This window comes from Peromyscus californicus, unplaced genomic scaffold (assembly GCF_007827085.1).
Source record: "Peromyscus californicus insignis strain IS unplaced genomic scaffold, ASM782708v3 Scaffold_5__1_contigs__length_169319896, whole genome shotgun sequence".
Taxonomy (NCBI): Eukaryota; Metazoa; Chordata; class Mammalia; order Rodentia; family Cricetidae; genus Peromyscus; species Peromyscus californicus.
In genome coordinates, this window is record NW_026294573.1 from 43,133,100 (window position 1) to 43,159,175 (window position 26,076).

General features: G+C 40.2%; 1 protein-coding gene and 1 non-coding gene across 2 annotated transcripts in view; both read right to left on the reverse strand.

The window, feature by feature from the left end:
• Tut4 (terminal uridylyl transferase 4) overlaps window positions 1-25,681 on the reverse strand; it is a 115,869-nt gene extending 90,188 nt beyond the window's left edge. The window contains 3 exon segments of the mRNA XM_052718330.1: window positions 3,955-4,135; window positions 4,137-4,834; window positions 25,574-25,681. Of these exon segments, the coding sequence (XP_052574290.1) occupies window positions 3,955-4,135; window positions 4,137-4,742 (787 nt within the window). The 5' untranslated portion in view covers window positions 4,743-4,834; window positions 25,574-25,681.
• LOC128098090 (small nucleolar RNA SNORA40) lies at window positions 7,432-7,558 on the reverse strand. Its single transcript, XR_008214121.1, has one exon. It is a non-coding gene; the product is annotated as a small nucleolar RNA SNORA40 (small nucleolar RNA).
• Window positions 25,682-26,076: the final 395 nt, after the last annotated feature.

The window sequence follows — 26,076 nt, forward strand, 5'->3', positions numbered from 1 at the left end:
AGGTCATTCCTTAGGTGGCCCTTTGCCTTTAGAGAAAAGGCAAGAAAACTACATAACTAGAACAGAGAGAGAAATTAACAAGAAAATGAATGAGGGCAGACGTAGGAGTGTCACATCATACAGTACCCTACCACTCACTCTAACACTAGTTTTTACTATAATGTGTGGTCAACCACTAAAACATGTGAATGACATTGTCTGACTCCTAGTCATTACACTGCAAACACAATGAAAGGTAATATGGATGTGCATTTTTCTTTAAATGATTGACTTCAGGTATGGTAGTCAAAAGATTTGTCCTAACCACCCACCCACCCCCATCCCCACCCCAAATCCCATGCCAGCAGCAGCATCCAGAAACCTGTTAGAAGTTCAGTATCTTAGGCCACTCCCTACATGTTCTAAATCAAAACTCTGAGAATGAGCCTAACAAACTCCATTCTAATATGATTCCCAGGAGATTCGCATACATACTGAAATTTAACTTTTGTTTGTTAGTGGCTTTGGGAGGAAGGGACAATATGATTGTTACTATAAAGCAGAGTCTTACTCTGTTGTCTAGGCTGGCATAGAACTCAACAACAATCCTCCTACCTCATCTTCCCAAATGTTGATATTACAGATGTAAGCTACCTGTATATCTAGAGTAAAGCTCTGTTTTGGTTTTTGTTTTTGGAGGTGGGCTTGGTCCTTGAGATTGAATCCAGAGCACCCCTCACGCTACAAAAATTCTCTACCACTGAGCTATATCCTCATCTTGAATATTAAAAGTTTGATAAGCTCAGATCAAGAACATTCTCCCCCAAATAATCACTTGGCTCATTCACCTGTTTGCTTCAACTATTTGCTCTCATATACAAAAAGACAATTCTATTAATGTTTTAAAAGTCTATTTCTAGGGGCTGGAGAGATGGCTCAGCTGTTAAGAGCACTGACTGCTCTTCCAGAGGTCCTGAGTTCAATTCCCAGCAACCACATGGTGGCTCACAACCATCTGTAATGAGGTCTGGTGCCTTCTTCTGGCGTGCAGACAGAACACTGTATACATAATAAATAAATCTTAAAAAAAAAAAAAAAAAAAAAAAGTCTATTTCTAAACTGCGGTGGTTTGGATTAGTATGTGTCCATAGGCTCAAAGACTTGAATACTTGGTCACCAGGGAATGGCACTACTTTAAAGGATTAGGAGGTGTGGCCTTGTTGGAGGAAGTGTGTCACTAGGGGGTGGGCTTTGAGGTTTCAAAAATCCCATTCTAAGCTCAGAGTCTGTCTTTTCTGCTGCCTGTGGATCCAGATGTGGAACTCTCAGTTACTTCTTCAGCACCATGCCTGTCTGTGTGCCACCATGCTCCCCTTCATGACAATGTACTAAACCTGTGAAACTATAAGCAAGGTCCAATTAAATGCTTTCTTTTGTAAGAGTTACCTTGGTCATGGTGTCTCTTCACAGCAACAGAACAATGACTAAGACATAAACCATCACCTGTATCCTATCAGAAATGAAAAGGTAGTGATTTCTGAAAAAGAAATGGGGGGGGGGTGAGTGTGTGCAGGTCAAAGGACAACTTCAGGGAGTTAGTTCTCTCCCTCCCTCACTTAGTGACAAGTGCCATTAACTGCTGAAACAACTTGCCAGCCTTCTTTCTGAACTTTTTAACCAATGTTTCACAAACTATGACAATAAAACATTAATTTTCTTTTTGAGGAGTTGCTAGTGACCAAATCCAGGGCTTTATGTATGCTAGACAACTGTTCTACCAGGTGAGTTACATTCCCGGCCCCAATCAGTTTATTTTTATCTTTATATCAAGGTAAACTGTATTCTCCAGCCATGGACACAACAGAAAATAAGACTGCCTCCTCACAAATCACTAATTTAAACAAAATAAAATTAAAGAAAAAAAAAAAAAAGATGAGAGCCGAGCATCCTAGCATGCATATACTTAGGCAATTAAATGAAAGTAAAACAAAGCTAAGCAAGGTAGCTTATGCCTATAGATAAAATATAATTTAAAAAGTATTTTTGAGACAAGGTCTTATCATGCAGCTCTGGCTGTCCTGGAACTCTGTAAATCAGGCTGGCCTCAAACTTAGTGATCTACCTGCCTCTTTCTCCTTAGTTCTGTTATTAAAAAGAAATGACCACCACAGCCAGACAAAACATTTTTTTAAATAGAAATAAGTAAAACCTGGATGTGGTGACCATGCCTAAAATCCCAACACTCAGGAGATGAGAGGTAGTCTGGTCTACAAAGCAAGTTCCTGAGCATCACAGAACATTCTCTTTAAAAATGAATGAATGAATGAATGAGTGTACACGCACATATACAAATAAAACTCAAGATCACAATGAACAAAAATATTTTACAGTAGTAATTCAAGTAAATGTTAACAGTATGTATCTTAATCAATCTCTGCTTCCACTTTAACTCCTAACAAAAAATCTGGTACACTGAAGCCAAAAATATTTTTAAAAAGAAATAAAATAGAAAACCTTATCATAGAACTACCTTTGATCTCTTGAATGTCTTCTAAAAAGCCGCTTCATTTTATGCCCTGAAAGCTGAAGTTTTATCATGCCCTCAAATTTCTGCTCTAATCAATACTGTATCACATTCATAATCAGCCCACAATTAATAATGTAGTTATCCAATCTAAAGGACAAATAACAAAATTAAATCATGTACATTCTCAACTCAAGTTTTTGCCACTGAAAATCAGTTTTGTAACATCAAATAGGAAGCTTTCTTGAGATTTGGAGTTAGATTTGGTTTGGGTTTTCAACTGTAAACACATGACTGGACCACAAATAGGAACCTAATTTATACCTATTTATTGAATAAATGAGAATATATTACCAAAATCATTTTTTTAAGACTGGGGTGCTAGGTATAGTGGTAAGTTCATGTAACCCCAGCACTTCTGAGACTATCTGAGATAGGAGGAGTAAGAGTTCAAGGTGAGGGGCTGGAGAGATGACTCAGCAGTTAAGAGCCCTGGCTTTTCTTCCAAAGGACCCAGGTTCAATTCCCAGCAACCACATGGCAGCTCACAACTGTCTGTAACCCCTGTTCTGGAGGATCCAACACCTTCATACAGACATACGACATGTGGGCAAAACACCAATGTACATAAAATACAAATGAATAAATTATTTAAAAAAAAAAGAGTTCAAAATTGAGAGGGCTAGAAAGATGGCTCAGCAGTTAAGATCACATAATGCTCTTCCAGAGAAACCAGGTTCAAGTCCCAGCACCCATATCAAGTGATTCACAACCATCTGTAAGTCTAGCTCCAGGAGATCCAACACCATTGGCCTCTGAACAAACACACAAACACATGAACACACATACCCCTACACATACATCTACATGCATGTAATTAAAAATAATTTTAAAAGCCAGGTGATGGTGGCGCACACCTTTAATTAACCCCAGCACTTGGGAGGTAGAGGCAGGTAGATCTCTGTTGAGTTCAAAGCCTAGTCTACATAATGAGTTCCATGACAGCCAGGACTACACCGAGAACAAAACAAAACAAAATAATAATAAAAATTTTAAAAATTGTGAAACAAGAGTTCTAGGCCAGTTTGAGTTACGTAGTTCAAAGCCAGCCTGCTCTACACAATGAGACCATTTAAAAAAAAAACTAAATAAGTGTCCAAGGCCAAAGGTGTAGCCCAGTGATAGAACACTTGTCCTTGTCCAGTATACATGAGGGTAAGACAGAGCCCTACTATCAGTAAATAAGTAAGAGTATGTGTATTCACAAACATCCACTAAACTCATATGTGCACACTTTTACCACAAAATAAATAAATAATAAAGGTTTTGTTTCTTTGTTTTCAGCTTTTTGAAATTAATGTAGCTAAACCAGAAATAACCTACAGAACACTAACAAGAAAATCCTGCCCAAAAGTTACCTTATGGAAAACACCATATGTACTTATACTTACTCAGATCATCTGATGTATCTTCAATTCCTGAAGCACTATCATCAGAATCACCAATATTATCTGTCCGTGTCTGTTGCTTCTGAGATGGCAGTAAGTTTTCCAGAGTGGATTTTTCTCCCTGTAGAGCTTCATTATTCCTTTTGTCCACAGAAACAAAGGAGCTTGCAAGTTTTTTCCCCAGTCTCTTGGGATTCTGTCTGTTTCATGTTTTCTTTCAACAGTAAACTAGGAGCATTTTCTGGTTCTAAAGGTGAGCTGGGTGTCATTTGCAATTTCATCTGAGAAGTGGGTATATTTTCTTCTTTCTTCTGTGAATTAAGTGCTTTTTCTGTTGTTGCTGCTGCTGCTGTTGTACAGGATATTTTTTCTGCCTTTATTGGTAAATTAGGTGACTTTGGTGATTTTTCTGCCTTTGCCTGTAAACTAGGTGCTTTTTCTACTTTTGCCTGTGAACATCCCTTCTGGGCTTTCATGGGTGAATTTGGTATCTTTTTCACTTTGCAATGACTTTGATCTCGAAGTACTAACCCCAAATCTTTAGGGCCTGGAACACTGGCAGCATTTACTTTACATGATTTAACTTCTGTTTTTTCTATACAAATATCATTTTGCTTGGTTTTTTTACTACTATTTCTATTCAGAGAGCTGGTCCCAATTTCTGTCATGGACTTATCATTTCTAGGCTTCAAGGTTTGATTAGTTATAATTTTAACTGCTTTGCTTTCTTCACAAATAATATTCTTCTTTGGTTCATGATTTTCGCTTTTAGAAGTCTTGGGCTCTTCCATTATTTGAAAATCTGGTTCTTTCCAATTGTGATACTGTAAAATGGCAGATCTCAGGTATATGAACTGCTCCAAATCTAGTTTAGGCAAGCAAACTATAGGGTTTAAAAATAAAAAATGAAAATTTGTTATTTAAAATGCAGAAACACTTTTAGTCATTAGTCAATTTAAAAAACTCAAAATTTGTTCTCAAAACTAAAGAAACATTTTTCAGAAAGCTACATGGAAAGGGCTTAAATCCTCATTTATCAAAAGTCAGAGGTAGGCAGATCTCTGTGAGCTTCAGGCCAGCCTAGTCTACATACCTAGTTCAAGGCCACCCAAGAATCAGTCTGTCTCAAAAAACAAAACACTCCCCCCCCTACACACACACACACACAAAGGGACTTTTTACAAAAACAAAGTTACTTTCTATTGCTTAATGAGAATTTCCACTAATAAATGAGTAAATATTTGCACACACCAAAAAAAACCTGGCCAGGCAGTGGTAGCACACACCTTTAATCCCAGCACTCCTGAGGCAGAGGCAGGTGGGATCTCTTAGAGTTTGAGGCCAGCCTGGTTTACAGAGCAAGTTCCAGGACCGCCAGGGCTACACAGAGAAACTCTGCCTCGAAAGAAAGACTCAAAAGAAAGACGAACGGACGGACAGAAGGAAGGAAGGAAGGAAGGAAGGAAGGAAGGAAGGAAGGAAGGAAGGAAGGAAGGAAGGAAGGAAGGAGACAGAGATTGAAAGAAAGAGCAAGTCTGAAATAATATGCCTCCATCATTATAAGGAAATGGAAAACTGAGGAGCTGCAGAATTTCAATCTCTATGCACTATAAGGAAAGTTGTAAAATCCTCAGCATTAAAAGTCTCACACCCACATGATTTCATCCTGAACACGCCTGTTTATACCACAACCTACTCAATTCTTTAAACATGAGAATCATCCCTGAATTAAAAAGAAGTGTAAATAAATTCAAGTAAATAACCTTTAAATTGTTATTATATATTTCCTAAAGCCTAAATAATGAACACCACAAAGTACAAATGCTGCTTAAAACTATGGACTTTGGGAGATAATAGTGCTGGTGTACAGTCATCAGTTGTAATAAATTTATCACTCTAGTGCCAAGTGTTAATGGTAAGGGTAGGCTATGAACATGTGAGGACAAGGAATATGTAGGAACTCTGTTTTCTGCTCAATTTTGCTGTGAACCCAAGAAAGTGACAGTAAAAAAGAAAATACTAAAAACATTAAGAGCCCATTTTTCTCTTTTAAAAAATATTAATAGGAACAATTACAATGATGAAGAAACATTAAATTTACAAGACTATATACATGGTAAAAAAATGTTGCATTCTGTTATAGTATTTGTATATCAGAAATACTTTATATATTACATTTTATAGAAATTGTTTGCTTGGTTTTTTTTTTTTTTTTTTGGTTGGGTTTTGGTTTTTCAAGACAGGGTTTCTCTGTGTAGCTCTGTGCCTTTCCTGGAACTCACTCTGTAGCCCAGGCTGGCCTCGAACTCACAGAGATCCTCCTGCCTCTGCCTCCCGAGTGCTGGGATTAAAGGTATGCATCACCACCGCCCAGCTACAAATTGTTTTGGTTTTTTTTTAACTCTTCACCTTGCCCAATATGCTTGGCAAAGATTAATATATGAATAAAAACTAGAGTCTTCTATCAACAAAGGCAAATTACAGGGAATTAAAATTATTATCTTTGATTTTTACTAGGTAATATTACTAAATTATTAAATCAGGACAAACATGTCTATTCATATAAGCATTCATCATAAAACATAAAAGTATTATCTAAAACAAAAAGCTCAGAACATGAGTCATTTTATTTGCAACTGTATATATGCAAAACTATGTACACAAAAAATAAAACTTTAGTGTAGGTATGTTTACATTAAAGCATCTCACCCACTCAGAACTGGACTTTGCAATTCTAATTTGTAGCAAAGTCCTCTCTCTATATGACTGGGCAGTGGTGGCGAACGCCTTTAATCCCAGCTCTTGGGAGGCAGAGGCAGGTGGATCTCTGTGAGTTCGAGGCTAGTCTGGACTACATGAGCAAGTTCCAGGACAGCCACAGTGGTTACACAGAGAGCCCCTGTCTCGAGAAAATAAAAAAAAGAAAAGAAAGAAAAGTCCTCTCTATGTTCTGCTTTGATTTCAGTCTAAACTACTATTATTGTCATTTAATTTGTATTGTAAAGTCAAGTTTTTCTTTAAGAAACTTCTCATGTAATTAATTAATTCACTGTCCACTAAAGAGGCTTAAGTTCAAGTCTCAAGAAAGCCCTTTCTCAAAGAACTAATGCTTGATCCAGTTATACTATCAATACCCATAATTATTCTTATTCTTCTTTTATCTTTTCATGAATTAAGGACAGACATAATTACAACCTCAAAGTTCTTCACTAGAGATCTTTGACATCCAATTTCTTGTAACAATTTACGTTAGGAACTGTTTTAGAATAGATTTGCTTCTCATTTACTGACACCTCATACTTCTCTTAACAAGAATAAAATCAGATTATACTCCTTCCTAAAGTATCACATTAGGAATACTATGGCTCTGTAGAATATGCCAATACTACATTGAAACGAACATCCATTCACTATAAGACTTCAACTCTATAACTCATGTTCAAGATAAGCCTCGTTATCATCACCATCATTCTAAGTGATCATATTTCCTCTTGTATGTGCCAAAACTCATACTAAAAAAATGAATTATTGGTTACAAGATGCTTTATTTTTGCACCTGTCTTTCAAGCCTTTGTCCACCAGCTGAATAAAAACACCTACCTTTGCTTTTTAAATGTATTAGGTTCTGGAACTAAAGAGATGGCTCAGCTGTTAAGAGCACTAGCTGTACCCAGTGCTGGGGGGCAGAGGCAGATGGATCTCTATGAGATCTGGCTTCCAGAGTGAGTTCCTGGACAGATACATGAGACCCTGTCTCAGGAAAAAACACAAAATAAACAAAACAAACAAAAAACAACAACAACAAAGAGCTGCTTTTCAGAAGACCCAGGTTGAATTCCCAGAACTCACATGGTGGCTCACAACTGTCTTTAACTCCAATCCCTGAGGATCCATCACCTACTCCTGGCCTCTAGGCACACTGGGCACACCAGACACATAAAAATGGCTCATATATATATATATATATATATATATATATATATACACACACATACACACACACACACACACACACACACACACACACACACACACACACAGAGGCAAAAGACTCATACACAGAAAAAAAAAATCTCCTTAAATATATTTGTATTTGTGTGTTGGGGGGACACCCATGCCATAGTGTGCAGGTAGAGGTCAGAGGACAACTCTATGGAGTCAATCCTTTCTCTTCCTCTTTATGTGGATTCCAAGGATCAAACTCAGTTCACAAGGTTTACATGGCAAGTACCCTTTGAACCATTTCGCCAGCTCTTAAACTTCTTTTTTAATATTTTCTGGCAAATCTACAATAATTTAAATTGTAAAAAAAATGCTTTTATTCCTGGGTTTTATGTTTTTGCATTTGTTTAATAAACACATTTTGCTTTTCCTATTCTTGCTGTTCTATACAACTGTTAAAAAAGGTTGCCAAGGGCTGGAGACATGACTCAGAGATTAAGAGAATGTACTGTCCATGCAGAGGACCAAACTTCAATTCCCAGAACCTAAGCCAGCTGGCTCACAATCACCTAAAATTCCAGTGCCAGAGGATCCAAAAGCTCTGGCATCTGTAGGCACCCATATTCACATGCACATACCCACCTACCACACACATACAAAAATAAAATTTTTTAAGTTGCCTAAATAAATGGCTCTTCCTAAAATCTTACAAAAACTGGCATGTCTTATTTTACAAAGAAAAATACGGAGCCAATGAGGTGGCACAGCTGATAAGGGAGTTTGCTGCAAAGTCCAACAACGTGAGTCCAGGCCTAGTGCTCACACAGTAGTAGAAGGCACTCTCTCTGACCGCCACATGCTCATGCATGCCCCCCCACAAAGACTGACACACACACACCAAATACATGTGAAAAAAATAAAAATAAGCAAAATAGGCTATATTTTTCAAGTTTTATTTTACCTCATCTAATAACCAAAAAGTTTTTAAATTTTCTAGTGGTATTCTATTAGTCTTTAATCATTTGTAGATGGCATCCTATTGATAAGAACTGAAATTTCCAGGGGGAAAAAAAAATTTGCACCTGTGTTAAAGATTCTCCAAGACAAACTGAATTAGAATGTTCATGACTTGAGGGAGTCAAATATCTGACTACTTTTAGTCCCCTTAATAGCCCAGCTCTGTGTTTGACCTAACAGCCTTATGACTATCAAAATGTACAGAGATCCCAAGCCTAGCGCCACCACCAACAGGCTAACTATCATCAGAGAGCATCTGATAGCTATAGCACAAGTTCCCCTGCTTGACTGTAATCCACCCGATCTGCTGCTCCCAACAAAAAGGTGCGTTGGTTTATGACTTTCTTTGTTCTGCTAAATAAGCACATGCTGACTAAATAAATAAATGCAAAGATCTCATTCAGCTGTTACCACACTGGAAAATAGTATTACGAAACCTAAATCTGTGTTCTTGGGCCATAATCACTCACATTTGACTTCAGAATAAATTATTACACTCCTTTTGAGGTGAGAGCTATGTTTTTGTACATTGACAAAAGCCATAAACAATAAAGACTTTATAAAATATTAGAGCACAAATTTGCTGATAAACTTTATTGGGGAAAAAAAAGCTGAGGGAGGGGGAACTGCAAAGATGGTTCAGTGAGTAAAGTGCCTAAAAGCAGAGCCCTGAAGACCAGAGTTCAGACCCCTAAAACCCATGACAATGCTAGAGATATGAAAACCAGCCTGTAATCCTAGCCCTCGGAAGGTAAAACAAAGGATCTTAGAACAACCCTAGCTAGGTAGACTAGCCACAATAGTGAGCTTCAGAGCCATCAAGAAACCCTGCCTTAGCTGGGTGGTGTGGTGCACACCTTTAATCCCAGCTTGACTCCAGCTGGCTTCCAAGAGCATGTATGGGCACAGGCACACACACATATGACCTGCTTACATACACATATACACATAAGTAAAATCTTTTACAACATTTTCAAAGATTTTAAAATCACTGATGTAAGAGTTACAATGAATCAATTTCCTTGTTACAATGAATCAAATTCCTTGAGTTGCAGGCCTTGAATTTCAGAGGCGGCTGGAGATGATAAACTCTCCTTATCCTCCTGCCTCACCTCCTAAATGCTGAGAGTATAGGTATATACCACCACACCTACTTATCCACCTACTTATCTTCCTTTCTTCCTTCTATCCTGTCTGCCCACCTGCCCACCTGCCCACCAACCTGCCAGCCCGCCTGCCTTCCTTCCTTCTTGTGTGTAAGCCCAGAAGTAGACACCAGGTGTCTTCCTTATAGCTTAAGGCAGGCTTTTTCCTTGGTTGCTTTTTGTTGTTGTTGTTGTTGTTTGGGTTTGTTTTTTTTTCAAGTCAGCGTTTCACTATATAGCCCTGGCTGTTCTGGAACTTGCTCTGTAGACCAGGCTAGCCTCAAACTCAGAAATCTGCCTGCCTCTGCCTCCCTAGTGCTGGGATTAAAAGTGTGCACTGCCAGGCCTGGCTAAGTATGCCTGTCTTTGTTCTCACCTTGAAACTATGTTAACACATAGTTCTCATCTTAAAACTATGTGTTGCCGGGCGGTGGTGGCGCACGCCTTTAATCCCAGCACTCAGGAGGCAGAGCCAGGCGGATCTCTGTGAGTTCGAGGCCAGCCTGGGCTACCAAGTGAGTTCCAGGAGAGGCGCAAAGCTACACAGAGAAACCCTGTCTCGAAAAACCAAAAAAAAAAAAAACTATGTGTTAACAAAGCGCTTTGCTAGATGTAAAAACAATAAAACATAAGTGTTAAGTTCTTACTCCTATTTTTTCAAATCTGCTTTTTTAATAAAACAAATACATTTTTGTTTTTTTGGGGGGGTGGGGAGGGAGTTCTTGCTATATATCCCAGGATGAACTAGAACTCACTATATAGCCCACATTCATCTCTCAAACCCCCAATCTTTCTACTATAGCCTCCAGAGTGTTGCGATTATAGGAATGTACTACCACACATGCCCAAACTTAAGTAAATTATAAATTGTTCAAAAAGTCAGTAACAGGGGGTAGAGATGATGGCACAGCAGTTAAGAGCAGAGGAAGCCAGTCTCGTTCCAAGCACTCACACAGCAGCCCATAACTACTTAATAATTCCAACTCCAGGGGCTCATCATCCATCTCTGGTCTCCCCAAGCACCAAGCATACACAAGGTGCACATACAGAATGGAGGCAAATACTCATACACATAAAACAAAAATTAATCTTTGTTAAAAAGGAAATTAAAATATTAATAGATGTAACTACATAGGTAAATGTAAAAGACATTATTTTTGTTTTTGTTTTGTACCTGTTGGGTTGATTCCTTTTTCATGATTAAAAAGACAAATACTGGGGAAAAGGAGGTCGCTCAGTGGGTAAAAGCAACTGCTGCCCAAGAGGAGAACCTGACTCCCAACTCTCAGCCTTAACTTAAAAAGCACACCCCCCATGGGTGCTCAGGTGAGGGGAACAGGATATAGAGAGATGGCTCAGCCATTAAAAGCACAGACTGCTCTTTCAGAAGACTCAGATTCATTTTCAGTACCCACATAGTAGCTCACAACTGACTATAACTCCAGTCCCAGGGGATCCAGCTCCCTCTTTTGGCCTCCATAGGCACCAAGCACACATATGGAACATAGACACATATCAAAGGCAAAACACTCATATAAATAAAATTAATTTTTTTTAAAAGCCAAGGAGATGGCTCAGTAGGTAAAGGTGATTGCTGCACTGATGATGTCAATTGGATCCTGAAACTAACATAAATGTAAAAGGAGAAAATCCACTCCACACAATTTGTCTTTTTGACCTCTGTATATACTCTATGGCACACGAGCCCCACACACATGTGTATTATGTATACGAACATACACAATAAAAAAATGTTTAATGTTTTTAAAAGGTCAAGCATGATGACTACTCCTGTAACAATCAACATTGTAGAGGCTGGAGACAGGATAGCTGTGGCTTGCTAGTTACCAACCTAGCTCCAGGTTCAGTGAGAGACCCTGTCTCAAAGAAATAAGGTGGGCAGTAATAGAACAGCATACTCCTATGTGCTCCAAATATGCACCTGCACACACATATATATACACACCAAAACATAATTATTAACCTATGTTAATAGACACGATATATTATACAGTCACAAGCAACATTAAGTCAACAGCAGTCAACAGGTATAACAGTAGTTTCATGAGATTACATGATCTATGAGTATATCAACATTTCATCATGAATAGGGAAGGACCTCTGAGGCCTCAGCCAACCAAGAGGGACTACTGAAATTAATGATTGATGGTGGTGGAAACAGTCTTTTTCTTTAGTAGTATAGCCACTAATAAGCTGCCCAAGCCCATATGAATAATCCATGCTCATATAAGCAACTCTAATTAAACTCAGTGGGTGCTGGGGAATATTATTTTAAAGTGTGTTGTTTTTATGTTGCATTTGTCTAACTCTGTGAGGCTGTGTTACTTTGCCTGTCTAAAATACCTGATGGTCTAATAAAGAACTGAACGGACAATAGCAAGGCAGGAGAAAGGACAGACGGGGCTGGCAGCAGAGAGAATATATAGGAAAAATCTGGGAGAGGAAAAAGATCAAGGAATGAGAGAAGGAGGAAATCAGGGGCCAGCCACCCAGCTACACAGCAAGCCATGGAGTAAGAAACAAAGAAAGGTATATGGAAATAGCAAAAGATAAAAGCCCAGAGACAAGATAGATGGGATAATTTAAAGTTCAGAAAAGCTGGCTAGAAACAAGCCAAGCTAAGGCCGATCATTTATAACTAAAAATAAGCCTCCATGTGTGATTTATTTGGGAGCTGGGTGGCAGGCCCCCAAAAGAGCAGAAACAAACAAATACAAGTGGGTTACTCACAGAAAGTCATGAAAATGGGACTGGCATTTGTTGGGGAGAGTTTCAGCAAAAGTAGGGGAAATCAAAGGGTATGGAGGGGTGAAAACAACTAAGTGTCATTATAAATGTATGAAACGATGGAAGAATTATTAAAAGACTAAATATAAACTAGTGGCAGCACAGACACCTTGGTTTATGTAAGCATACTCAGATGTTTATGAAACAAGAAAACTGCTTAAAGACACATCACATCCCTATCACTATGAAACACTTGCACAAGACATACAGAAAAGAAACAGCTAAATGGCATACATTAATCCTCCCTGACTACTAATTACTCAAAATGTAAATAAACTTTCTAGTTAAAGGGAGAGATTGATAAATCAACTAAAAGACTATATGACCCATCATCAGCCCCTAGGATTCACTTTGGATATAAAAAAGTAAGTAAAACAGGCTGGGCAGTGGTGGCGCATGCCTTTAATCCCAGCACTCGGGAGGCAGAGGCAGGTGGGTCGCCAAGAGTTTGAGGCTAGCCTGGGCTACAGAGTGAGTTCCAGGGAAGGCTCCAAAGCTACACAGAGAAACCCTGTCTCAGAAAACAAAAAAGTAAAACAGAGAAATGGAAATAGATGACAACAGTAACCAAGAGAAAACTCGAGTGGTTATAGTATCAAATAAAATACACCAAATCAAAAAGGTTACTAAAAGGACATAATATACTGATCTAAGGTAAGACATGCAACAATTAAAACACACACATCTAATAAATGAGCCTCTAATAAAGCAAAAGTAAGCAGAACTGAAAACAGAAAAGACAGTTCTATAGTGATATTTGGAAACCTCGATATGCCACTTGTTAATAGTGGATAGGCTGATCAAGAGAATAAGAAAACAGAAGACTTGAACAACACTAAGTATCAATTAGACCTAACAGATGTTTCCAGAAAATATTACCCAACAGCAGAATATAGACATTCCATCCACAATGGATAGACTGAAAAAAATAAGTACTCCTGTTTCATTGAGTGGGGAGAGGAGGAACAAGAATGACCAAGGAATGCTAAGATTTTTTCTTAGTCATACTGAGCTAAAACTGATGACATATGGCTCTGTCAATAATCAGCCACAGAAAGGTAAGAAGCCTACTGGGGCTGATACTCTACTACTGAACTACAGGCTATTGATACAATTCTGGGAAAAGGGAATAATCCTCTCCAGTTGTGTGCCCACTGCTGAGCTCCAATGGATAGCTACAAATCCATGCTCAAAGTGGTTAAACTCTGTGGGTCCCAAAACAAACTATCCAAAAGAAAGGATAAGGTTTATATTCTAGCAGCTTCAAAGGTATTTATTCCTACTTTTTAAACAAGAGGCTCTATCTTTTCATTTTGTATTAGGCCCTTGCACAAAAAAAATTACATAGCATTCATTTTCAGGCAACAGATATAAATAAATATGGACTAAAATGTAAGATACTATTTGTGGACATTCATAAAAGACAAGAGCTGAAGAGATGGCTCAGAAGTTAAGAACACTGGCTGTTCCTCTACCTTAGTTCAATTCCCAGCAACCACATGGTGGCTCACAACCATCTGTAATGAGATCTGGTGCCCTCTTCTGGTCTGCAGGGATACATGCAGGCAGAACACTGTATTCATAATAAACGAGGTTAAGAGATATATGGATAAAGTGGCCTGAGGAGGCGAGGCAGTGGTGGTGTATGTCCTTAAACCCAACACTTGAGAGGTAGAGGCAGGTGGATCTCTGCGTTCGAGGCCAGCCTGGTCTACAGAATGAGTTCCAGGATAGCCAGGGCTACACCGAGAAATCCTGCCTCCAAAACAAACAAAACAGTGGCCCGAAGAGATAGCTAAATGAATAAAATATGTGCCGCAAAAGCATGAAAACCTGACTTCGGGTCCCAACCACCACATAAAGCCCAACCCAATGTGCACATCTGTAACCCTAGCAGTGGCAAATGGAGAGGAAAAGGCAGATCCCAGGGGCTTATCCTAGTCAAGCCTGCCTTTGGGAAAGAGTTTTGAACTAGGAACTGTGGTCAAAAAACAAAATTTAATATAGTAAAACATTTGTGGACTGTTGGTGGGAATGCACAAATCATAAAGTCATTGTGGTTTTATAAAGGCTCCTCAATATTTTAAAACCAGAATAACCTATGCTACGTAATTTGGATCTTATTTTTCACAAAAGGCCCCTGCTTAGTCCTCAATAACAGAAGTGGTAGCAACTTATAAACATAGGGCCTAGTAGAAAGTCTAGTCATGGGCTAGGGCTAGTGGGATGGCTCAGTGGTTAAAGACACTAGCCACCAAGCCTAAAGACCTGCGTTTGACCACCAGATCCCACATGGTAGAACAAGAAAAGAACTCCTGAAGGCTGTCTGTCCTGAGACAGACAGACAGACAGACAGACACACACACACACACAGAGTAAATAAACACAATTTTACAATTTACAAATATAAATTTACAATTCTAAAATTAAATTTAAAATATTAATCTTTAGAAGCATGCCCTTACTAAAGGGGGAACAATGAGACTTAATTTCTTGGCTGTAAGATGGATGGCACATGTCTTTAAAGCCAGCACTCAGGAGGCAGAGGTAAGTGGATCTCTGTGAATTCTAGGCCAGTCTGATCTACAGAGAGTTTCAAGACAGCCAGGGCTGTTTCAGAGAGAAACCCTGTCCATAATGTGATACCTTACTAGATACCCAAAAGCAACAAGGTCAGTCAGTAAGAATGAAACCTCCAAAACTGTGCACCAAAATAAACTTTTTCACTTTGTAAGTTGACTTTCTTAGGTTTTGGTTTGGTAATTTGGTTTTTTTGTTCATTTGTTTTTGTTTTAGTTTGTTTTTGTTTTGTTTTGTTTTGTTTTAGCTTGGGAGGTAGAGGCAGGAGGATGAGACATTCAAGGCCAGCCTCAACAACATTGCAAATCTGAGGACAGCCTAGGTTACCTGAGACCCTGATTTGCTGCTCTACTTGAAACAATGTCAGAGTCTTTGGAACTGGTTTGCAGGAGGAGTTTGGGAAAGTTTGAAGGAATGCTAGATAAACCAGGAATGCTGAAAGGAGCCAGTAATTCACAGGCCATTTTAATGGGGGTTCAAGACTAGAATGCTGACAGGAATATGGGCCAGTAAAAGCTATGTTGATGAGGTTTCAAATGGAAGGTACTATGTTGACAATTGAATTACAGGCTACCCTTGTTAAACAGTGGCAAAGAAGATGGCTGGCTTCTATTCAAGTTCTCTTAAAGATGACAGATTAAGCTTACCTAGAGAGAAATTTTTAGGTAGCAAAGCACTCAAAGACAGTGGCCCATGCATTACTGGCTGTTTTTAGCTGAAATTTACAGTGAGAACTGAGAACAAAGAGAAACAGAGCAGAATGATTTGGGAAACTTGAGTTTGGGGGGCGGGGAAGAGGAGGGTGGTTAAAGGTGAAGCCATGAAAGGTACAACTGCTAAATAGATTAGAATCTGTCAAACTTCCATAGGAAACGGTTTAAAGGGAATAGATTTTGACAGTTTCAGAAATTTGGATCTACAGTCATTTTGATTCTATTACTGTAGGCTGAGATAAAGCATAGTATCACACAGAAAAGGATGTTGTAGAACTGAGGTGCCAAGCAGAAAAGGGCAGAAGGAAGCTAAGGCAAGACACACCTTTAAAAGACGTGTTCGAAATGACATACTTCCTAATCATACCCCATCTCCCAACTATCCATTTAGTATTAACTCAACAATGAATTAAGCCAATGATGAAACTAGGTCCCTCATGATCCAATCACCTCTCACCACCAGCTAGGAAACAGGCCTTCAATAACATGAGTCTTTTGCAAGTTTTTGGGATTATGCAGGCTGCCACTGAGATTTCAAAGGAAAGTGTAAAAGCCCAGGAAATGTATGGCAGGCTCAGAGTCACTGTAAGCAGCACCTGACAGGACAATCATGGAGCTGTTTGTGAAAACTAAAGCAGCAATGGAAACCCAAAAAGTTAAGAGATGCCAGGACACATAAACTGCCTGCCAAGGGAAGCTACAGACAGTACTGAGAGCTAACCCAAGAAAGCTGCCATGTGGACTACAAGGCTGTAGGCAGGAATGGATGGCCCACCCATTGAAACCGCGACCTTCAATGCCTAGGATGCCACACATCAGGATTTATTGTTTACCCTACAAGTTTTGGTCTTGCTTTGGTCCTCAACCCTCCTTGCTCTTTTCCTTCTCTACCCTTTTGGAATGGGGATATCTAACCTGTGCCACTGTGTCTAGGAAGTTTGTAACTTATTTTGCCTTGAATCTCAAAGATTTTGGACTTTTTCTTTTCTGTAATGCTGGGGGGGGGGGGGGTTTTGCAAATGCTGGGCCTTGAACAAGTCAAGCAAGTATCCTAACACTGAGTTACATCATCACACCTGAAATTGGATGTTTTCAAAAATAGTTTTTCTTACCAAGCAGTGGTGGCACATGCTTTTATTTCCAGCACTTGGAAGCAGAGGAACGTGGATCATTGAGTTCGAGGCCAGCCTGGTCTACAGAGACTTTCAAGACAGTCAGGGCCACACAGAGAAACCCTGTATTGGAAAACAACAACAAAAATTCTTAGATTTATTTATTTTTATATCTATGAGTGTTTGCCTATATATGTATGTATGTGCACCACATGCATGCCTGGTACCACAGGAAGACAGAAGAGGATATCAGGTACTGTGGAACTGAAGTTACAGACCACACTGAGTCACCATGTTGGTGCTGGCAATTGAACCAAGGTCCTCTGCAAGAAAAGCAAATGTTTTTAACTGCTGAGCCATCTCTCCAGTTCCTCAGACTTGGATTTTTAATGATGGGATATTTAGGACTAGGGATTTGAGAAAAAAGACATTTTGCATTTTGAGATGTATATAAACCTTTCTTATTTATTTTGTTTTTCAAGACAAGGTTTCTCTCTGTAGCCCTGGCTGTCCTGGAACTTGCACTATAGACCAGGCTAGCCTCAAATTCAGAGATCCACCTGCCTCTGCCTCCCAATTGCTAGTAGTAAAGGCATGTGCCACCATGCCTGGAGGATATAAATCTTTCTAACCCTGGAACACAATACTACAGTTGAAACTTCCTCTAAAGGCCTGTATGTTAAAGACGTGTTACTTCCTACCTAAATATTATTGAGAGTAGTAGAAACAATTTTAACAGGCAGAACCTAATGAGAAGTCTTCTATCAGTGATGACATGCTTGTTTTTTGGTTTTTGGGGGTTTTTTTTGTTTTGTTTTGGGTCTTTTTTTGTTTGTTTGTTTTTTCAAGACAAGGTTTCTCTGTGTGTTTTAGTGACTGTCCTGAATCTCTGCTCTGTAGCCCAGGCTGGCCTCAGACTCACAGAGATCCGCCTGGCTCTGTCTCCTGAGTGCTGGGATTAAAGGCGTGCGCCACCACTGCCTGGTCAGTTTCTCATTTTTTTTTTTTTTTTTTTTTTTGGTTTTTCGAGACAGGGTTTCTCTGTGTAGCTTTGCACCTTTCCTGGGACTCACTTGGTAGCCCAGGCTGGCCTCGAACTCACAGAGATCCACCTGGCTCTGCCTCCCGAGTGCTGGGATTAAAGGTGTACGCCACCACCACCCCGGCCAGTTTCTCATTTTTATAGATAGAGAAGAGAAGCCTGCCCACCATCAAGAGTGAAACAGTGGCAAAGCCAAAACTGGACCTTGAGATTTTTAACGATTGACCTAGGTTATTTTCACATGTGGCAATGGAGCATTGCTGGGATTAAAGGCATGCGTCACCATGGCCCAGCTGATGATATGGTTCTTAAAGAAAAGGTAAGATACCAGCACCTTCCTTCTCTTACTATGAAGTTTTACAGCATATTGTTGATACAGTATGCTGTCTCCCCATAGGCTCAAAGCAACAGATCAAGAACTGAAATTCTAAAACTGTGAACTAAAATAAAATATTTCTTCTTCTAGATTAATTATCTCATGTATTTGTTCCAATACAGAGAAATGACTAACACTATATAAATCTAGCAATTTCACTTTTGGGTATATACCCAAAAGAACCAAAAGCAAAGAAAGGACTCTAGAAGATACATCTGTATTTCCATGTTGCATTATTCATAAAAGCTAAAACATGAAAGCAACACAGGTGAATTGAAAGGAAAACATAAGTGGTGGTGGCGCACACCTTTAATCACAGCCCTAAGGAGGCAGAGGCAGGAGGGTCTCTGTGAGATCAAGCCCAGTTTAGTAATTAAACACACACACACACACACACACACACACACACACACACACACACACACACACACACACACACACGAGTGCAGTACTAGAGGAGGCCAGAAGAGGGCACTGATCCCACGGACCTGGAATTACAGGTGGTTGTGAGCCCACTGATATGGGTGATTGGAACTGAACTTGAGTCCCCCAGAACAGTAAACTCTCTTATTCACTGAGCCATCTCTTCAATCCCATGAACTGGGTATTTATTCATTTATTTATGTTTTTTTCCTCAAGACAGGGTTTCTCTGTGTAGCCCTGGCTGTCCTGGAACTCGCTCTGGTGACCAGGTTGGCCTCGAACTCAGAGATCCACCTGCTTTTGCCTCCCGAGTGCTGGGATTAAAGATGTGCACCACCATCACCTGGCTGAATTGGGTTTTTTTTTTTTTTTGTTTTTTTTTTTTTTGGTTTTTTCGAGACAGGGTTTCTCTGTGTAGCTTTGCGCCTTTCCTGGAACTCGCTTTGGAAACCAGGCTGGCCTCGAACTCACAGAGATCCGCCTGGCTCTGCCTCCCGAGTGCTGGGATTAAAGGCGTGCGCCACCACCGCCCCGGCTGAATTGGGTTTTTAAAAGGTAAATGTTGCCGGGCGGTGGTGGCGCACGCCTTTAATCCCAGCACTCGGGAGGCAGAGGCAGGTGGATCTCTGTGAGTTCGAGGCCAGCCTGGTCTACCAAGTGAGTTCCAGGAAAGGCGCAAAGCTACACAGAGAAACCCTGTCTTGAAAAAAAAGAAAAAAAAAAAAAAAAAAAAAAAAAAAAGGTAAATGTTATGGTACTACAAATATATCAAGGAGGGTACATTCCGTTAGCCATCAGAGCATAGAATTTCACGGATCACGTAGATACTGCAGTATGGTACAGTAGAAAAAGGGAGGAAAAGATACTGTATCAATATTATTACAAAATCAGTTTTGAGGGTAGGCAAGATGACTTAAATGGTAAAGGTGTTTGCTGCCCAGCCAAAGGCCTCAGTTCGGTCCCTTGGCCCCACACAATGGAAGTAAACCACCAACTCCCACAAGTTGTCTCTGACCTCCATACATGCATTACAGCAGGTATACACAATAAATACATGCATTATTTTTTAGAACAGTTTGACTCTAAGACCCTTCACAGGATGTGTCCATAGGAACAGGATGATGGCTCAGCAGGTAAAGGTGCTTGCCACCAAGCTTGACAACCTGACTTCAATCCCTAGAACCCACAGAGTGGAAGGCAAGAACTGACTTCCACAAGTTGTCCCCTAACCTACACGACACACACACACAGACACACACACACACACACAAGAGAGAGAGAGATTGATTGATTCTTTAAAAAACTGAGAGCTCTTTAATCCCAGCACTCGGGAGGCAGAGGCCGGCGGATCTTGTGAGTTCGAGGCCAGCCTGGGCTACCAAGTGAGTTCCAGGAAAGGCGCAAAGCTACACAGAGAAACCCTGTCTCGAAAAACCAAAAAAAAACAAAACAAAACAAAACTGAAAGCTAGCCAGGCATGGGGGTTATACAAATTTTAAAAATGCAAGCTATTGAAAAAAAAATGTGGGCTGAAGTGATAGCTCAGTTCCCAGCCAAGTAGCTTTAACTGCTTGTAACTTGAGTTCCAGGGAATCTGAAGCCCTCTTGTGGCATCCTCAGGTACCCACATTTCTGTGCACATACCTACACAGATACATGTAAGTTAAAAATAAAATAAACCAGCTGAGTATGATAGTACACGCCTTTAATTCCAGCACTCTGGAGGCAGAGACAGAGACAGGTGGATCTGAATCTGAGGCTGGGCTACACAGTGAGATCCTGTCTTTAAAAAAAAAGAAAGAAAGAAAGAAAGAAATCCTTTGTGTGTGTGTGTGTGTGTGTGTGTGTGTGTGTCCCCCATAGTTTGATTACCACTGAGTACTCTAAAAATCTACACATGACTTGCACTTAATGAGTAGCTGATTTGAACAATCAAAATCATTTAATTTACAGTGACTAACAAATAAAATTCAATTAGGTTTATTTATTCTGTATAATTCATACTTTCTGTACTTACAAAAAATTTTAGACGCCTTGTGACTATACAGAACACACTTTACACACTACATGTGACACTCATAACATGGCGTACTGGTGAGGCACTCTGGCTCTAGGACAGTCTCAGATCAAATCCCAACTCTGCTGCAAACTAGATGTGAGATTTTGTACTTAACTCTTCTATATCTCCTTTCCTCACCTGTAAATGAGAGTAATATAAAAGATGGTTGTGAGGCCTGAGTTAATTTTCTAAGATATTGAGATAGTAACATGTACAAAGTACTATGAACTCTCTTTCTCTATATATCAAGTATCAATTAAAATTATGAGACTTGTATAATTAATAGAAAATATCATTTGCTTTTTCCTTCAATGAAAGGGACTAAACCCAGAGTCTTACATATGTTTTACACTAACTTCTCCCTGGTTTCTTAAAATTAGGTGTGTGTGTGTGTGTGTGTGTGTGTGTGTGTGTGTGTGTGTGTGTGTACATGCATGTGCCACAGCACAAGAATGGAGCTCAGAGGACAACTTTCAGAACTTGATTCTCTCCTGTGTATCACACGTATCCTGGGGATCATACTCAGGTTGTCAGAAGTGGCAGTAAACACCTTTACCCACTGAGCCAGCCCACCAGCCTTCCCTAGATTTTTTTAAGTACAAGATGTTTTGTACAGAGTTAGTCTTTACTCATATTTACAGGTGAACACTAAGCTTGCATAGTTTTCCTCTTGCAACTAACTCACAGTTCCCAGTGTCCTAACCTACTGCTTTCTAGTGCTAAACTTGAAAATTGTAAGTTATTCCAAGTCAAAAGAATGAAAAACTTCCTTACAGGTCATAGACTCTATTAGTAAGAAAGTCAAGTGGAAAAAAAAACCACTGAAGTAGAAGTCACAAAACATTTCTAATCACAGCTCAAAACATTGCCACATGGTGATCTCAATTAAAGATTTAAAGTTTTTTTCAAAACTTGTCTTAGTATAGAGCACAAATAGAAATGTTAAAGTAAATGACTGAATGAATAAATACCAACCTTACGCGGTTTTCTTTTATAAAACTGAGAAAATATTCACTAGATCTGATAAGCAAATGACACACACACACACACACACACACACACACACACACACACACACACACACATATGGAATAGAGATCTGCTTTGAAATTTGTTACTCCATGTTCTTCAGCAAATAACTCAACTTCTGTAAGTCACAGATTCCTCGTTATATAAACAGTTTTCATAGGTTTTAGGTAATCAAGCAAAAAAAGTACATAAAGTCTTAGTACAGTGCCTAGAAAGAGAATAAGTAGTCTAATAAATTTTTTCCTCTCCTTAAATACACAGATTATTGACATACAATAAGAAAATTTTATATGAATATAATGTTGAAACTATTAATTCAATGAAAAAGTTTGAATTGTTAATATATGCATTTAGGTATCTTTTCTTTTTTTTTTTTTTTTTTGAGGATTGAAGAAGCACTTGGGACATGCTGGTTTTTAAACTTCCCTGGGATTCTAGACCTAAAACAATTAATTTAGAAGTATGTAAGCTTTCCTAAGTCCTCTACATTATTGTTTTGTTTTTTTTTAAATCCACATATCCTACTGGGAACTACAAACTACAGTGTCCCTTGGGTTGCCTGCTTTAGGTCTTCACAGAACTGTTTGATCTTTCTGTGTATGTTTGGGTGTTATGCTGGAGATTACACCCAGGGCTTCATACACCAAGTGCACTACCACTCAGCTAGATCCTGAATCCTAGTTTTTGTTTTTAAAAAAACATACTTCTAACTACAGATGACACCAATTTTCTTAACATTTTATTAATCAAACATTTGCAATTTTACCTGGAAAAGAAAACATCTAACTTAATTCTGTTACATCCAAATATTCATTTGTTTGTTTGTGGGTTTTTGTGGGCTTCTGTGACTTGGAATTTTTGTTTGTTTGTTTGTCTTTTAAATTGAATCTCACTATGCCTCCCTGGCGAGCCTGGAACGCACTATGTAAACCAAGCTGCTCTTAAACCCACAGAGATCCACCTGCCTCTGCCTCCAAGCACTGGAATTAAGTCAGGTAACACTACACACAGCTAAAAATGGTGATAATTTTATTAGCATCAATGTTTACAAATTAAGTCTTGAATGTTTTGTTTCCCTGAAACCAAATCTTTTCATAGTCAATAAAATCAAACATTTTTTTCTATCCACAGATCCTTACTTGATTCTATAAAGAACACAATATAATCAACACTTATGTATGTCAAGGTTAATTTTGAGGTTAAAAAAAGAAAGTTCTCTAATTACCTTTACTAAAATGAACATGCTATCAGAGTAAATAAAAATCATCTTTAAATGGCCGGGCAGTGGTGGTGCACGCCTTTAATCCAAGCACTCGGGAGGCAGAGACAGGCAGATCTTTGTGAGTTCGAGGCCAGTCTGGTCTGCAGAGTGAGATCCAGGAAAGGCACAAAGCTATACAGAGAAACTCTGTCTTGAAAAACCAAATATATATATATATATGATATATATATATCATTAAGCACTTTCTTATAAAATAGGAATATTTATAATTGCAGTCATAAAATTTCATTTTAAAGCCTAAATTTTAAAGGCAAAGTACTATTCTAACTAAATTAACAAAATCAGATGTAATTCTAGGGATTAGAGTTTACAATTTGAAGCATGTTTATATGTTTCTGATAATATCTGTTGACTTTCTTTGTGGTTACATGTTCACAATACTTAAAACATGAAATGTCGTTCACTTTCACTTCCACTTTTAGATTCTTTAAAGGAAGCCTTACTTTTTTTTTCATTTTCTACACTAGCCAAATGAAACTATGCAACTTATCTAAGAGTTTGGGGTAACTTTCTTTTTGTTTATAATAATTTTTTAAAACAAGAAACACTTAAACTTATCTTCCCCAATATATATGGTTTTTAAATCCTCTGTATAATTTGTTTATAAAGGCATCACAGGGCACACTGTACTCTAGTGAGTTTTCGTAAGTAAAGCTATATAAAACAATATTTCATAGTTTTACAAGTTGTGACTAAGTAGTAGGATGCAGTGTGCACTATATTTCTAAGGGGATACACATAGGCTCTGAGTAAAGAAAATGTTAATGTATACAGACAACATTTTTATTTAAACCTTCCCAGAATTCAACAATTGGGAATGGCATTTTCTCTAAATTATCAGATCCACTTGGGATTATCCAATTTTATTAGCTAGTAGTTATTCCTTTTAAAAGGAACAAGATATGCTGTTTCACCAAGTGTTTTAAACATGTTCCTGCTACAAGGACGCGGAGGAAGCGAGGAAAGTCTACAGATATGAAAGGATATATGACCTAAGCGAGCTAATTACTAAATGCATGCCAACAATACACAATTCAAATTGCATTTTTAGACACTAAGATTACAAAAGATCGTAGAATGCCAAATGTTTAAGGAATTATTTTTGTATCAAAATGAAGAAACATGGTATACTGAAATTAAGATCTCCAACAAAGTACAAGAATCGTCTGATTTAAAGTCTGATATTCTTCTAAAAAAAAAAATGTTTAACCAACGTTAAAATAACAGTAATTAATCCCATTCAGGTACTGACTAGAAATCCCGCTGCTTCTTTGAGGTCTAACCACCTCATTCTTTTGTAATCCTGATATCAAAAGGATCAGAAACCACTTGCGGAGGCGTGCGACACACTGGGGAAGTGCTGTCTGTTTACAAATACGAATCTCACAGTTACCCACGTCAAAAGCGCGCATTACCACCATTCGACTGGGGGGCGGGGGGGAGGGGGGGGGGACGGGACGACAGAGACGGCGGGCGATCAGGAAACGAAATCCACACCAACCTACCTCTGCCTTCTCCCTACAAGGACGAGCCCAGAAAAGAAAAGGAAAAAAGAAAAAAAAAAAAAACACCCAACTGTTTGTGTGTGTGTGTGTGTGTGTGTGTGTGTGTGTGTGTGTGTGTGTGTGTGTGTGTGTGTTTACATGTGCGGACAGACATCTACACAGGGTGAAAGAAAAGGCGCACATTACAGAGACACACACCGGATCTAAGACAAGGCTAGACCGATCCCGTTAACTCAGATCCTCCTAGCCCGTCTACAACAGGTTTCGGTGGCCCGGGCGGGCGGGCGGGCGGCCCCCCCCCCCCAAAACCCTCCTCAGGCTGCCCAGGCCGCCGTCTCTACTTCCCTCCTTCCCTCCGCTTTCCCCCTGGGACACTTGAAGCCCGTTCCAGCCCGAGAAGGCAGAGCCAGGCAGGCAGGCCCCAAAGGGGGGCGGCGGCGACGCGCTCCCGCGGCCCCGACACCTGCGGGCGGCGCCGCACCTGAAGCGGGGCGGGGGGCCAGCGCGGGAGGTGGGGGGCGAGCCTCCCGGCTCGGCCGAGCACACCCCCTCGGCAGCCCGCGCAGCGCGGCGGCCCGAAGCTCCGTACCTGCGAGGCCCGCGAGCTACAGGCGCGCGCGACGCCTCCTCATCTCAGAGGCTCCGGCTCCCCCTCCGCCTCCCGCCGCCGCCGCCGCCGCCGCTGCCGCCGCCCCCGCCGCCGCCGTCGCCGCCGCCGCCGCCGCCGCCGCCGATGGAGGCCAGGACACGACGAGCTCAGGACTCCACCGCCATGTCCGCCGCGCCGCGAACTGCATTGTGGGGGGGAAGGGACGGGGAGGGGGAGGAGGAGGGAGCGAGAGAAAGAGGAGGACCCGCTGAGGGGAGGGGGCTGAGGGCGAGTGGTGGCGCCGGCCGGAGGGGGAGGGGAGCCGGCGACGCGCCCCTGACTGACTGGGGTCCCCCGCAGGGGTGGGAGGAGATGGGCTGGGAGGCCCCGGAGCTGAGCCTCCCCAGGGCCGGGTTCAGGGGCGCCCTCCCCTTCAGTTGTGGGGATCCCCCCCGCTCCACCAGGCACCCGTCAAACCTGGGCGGGGGAGGGGTAGGCCGGGA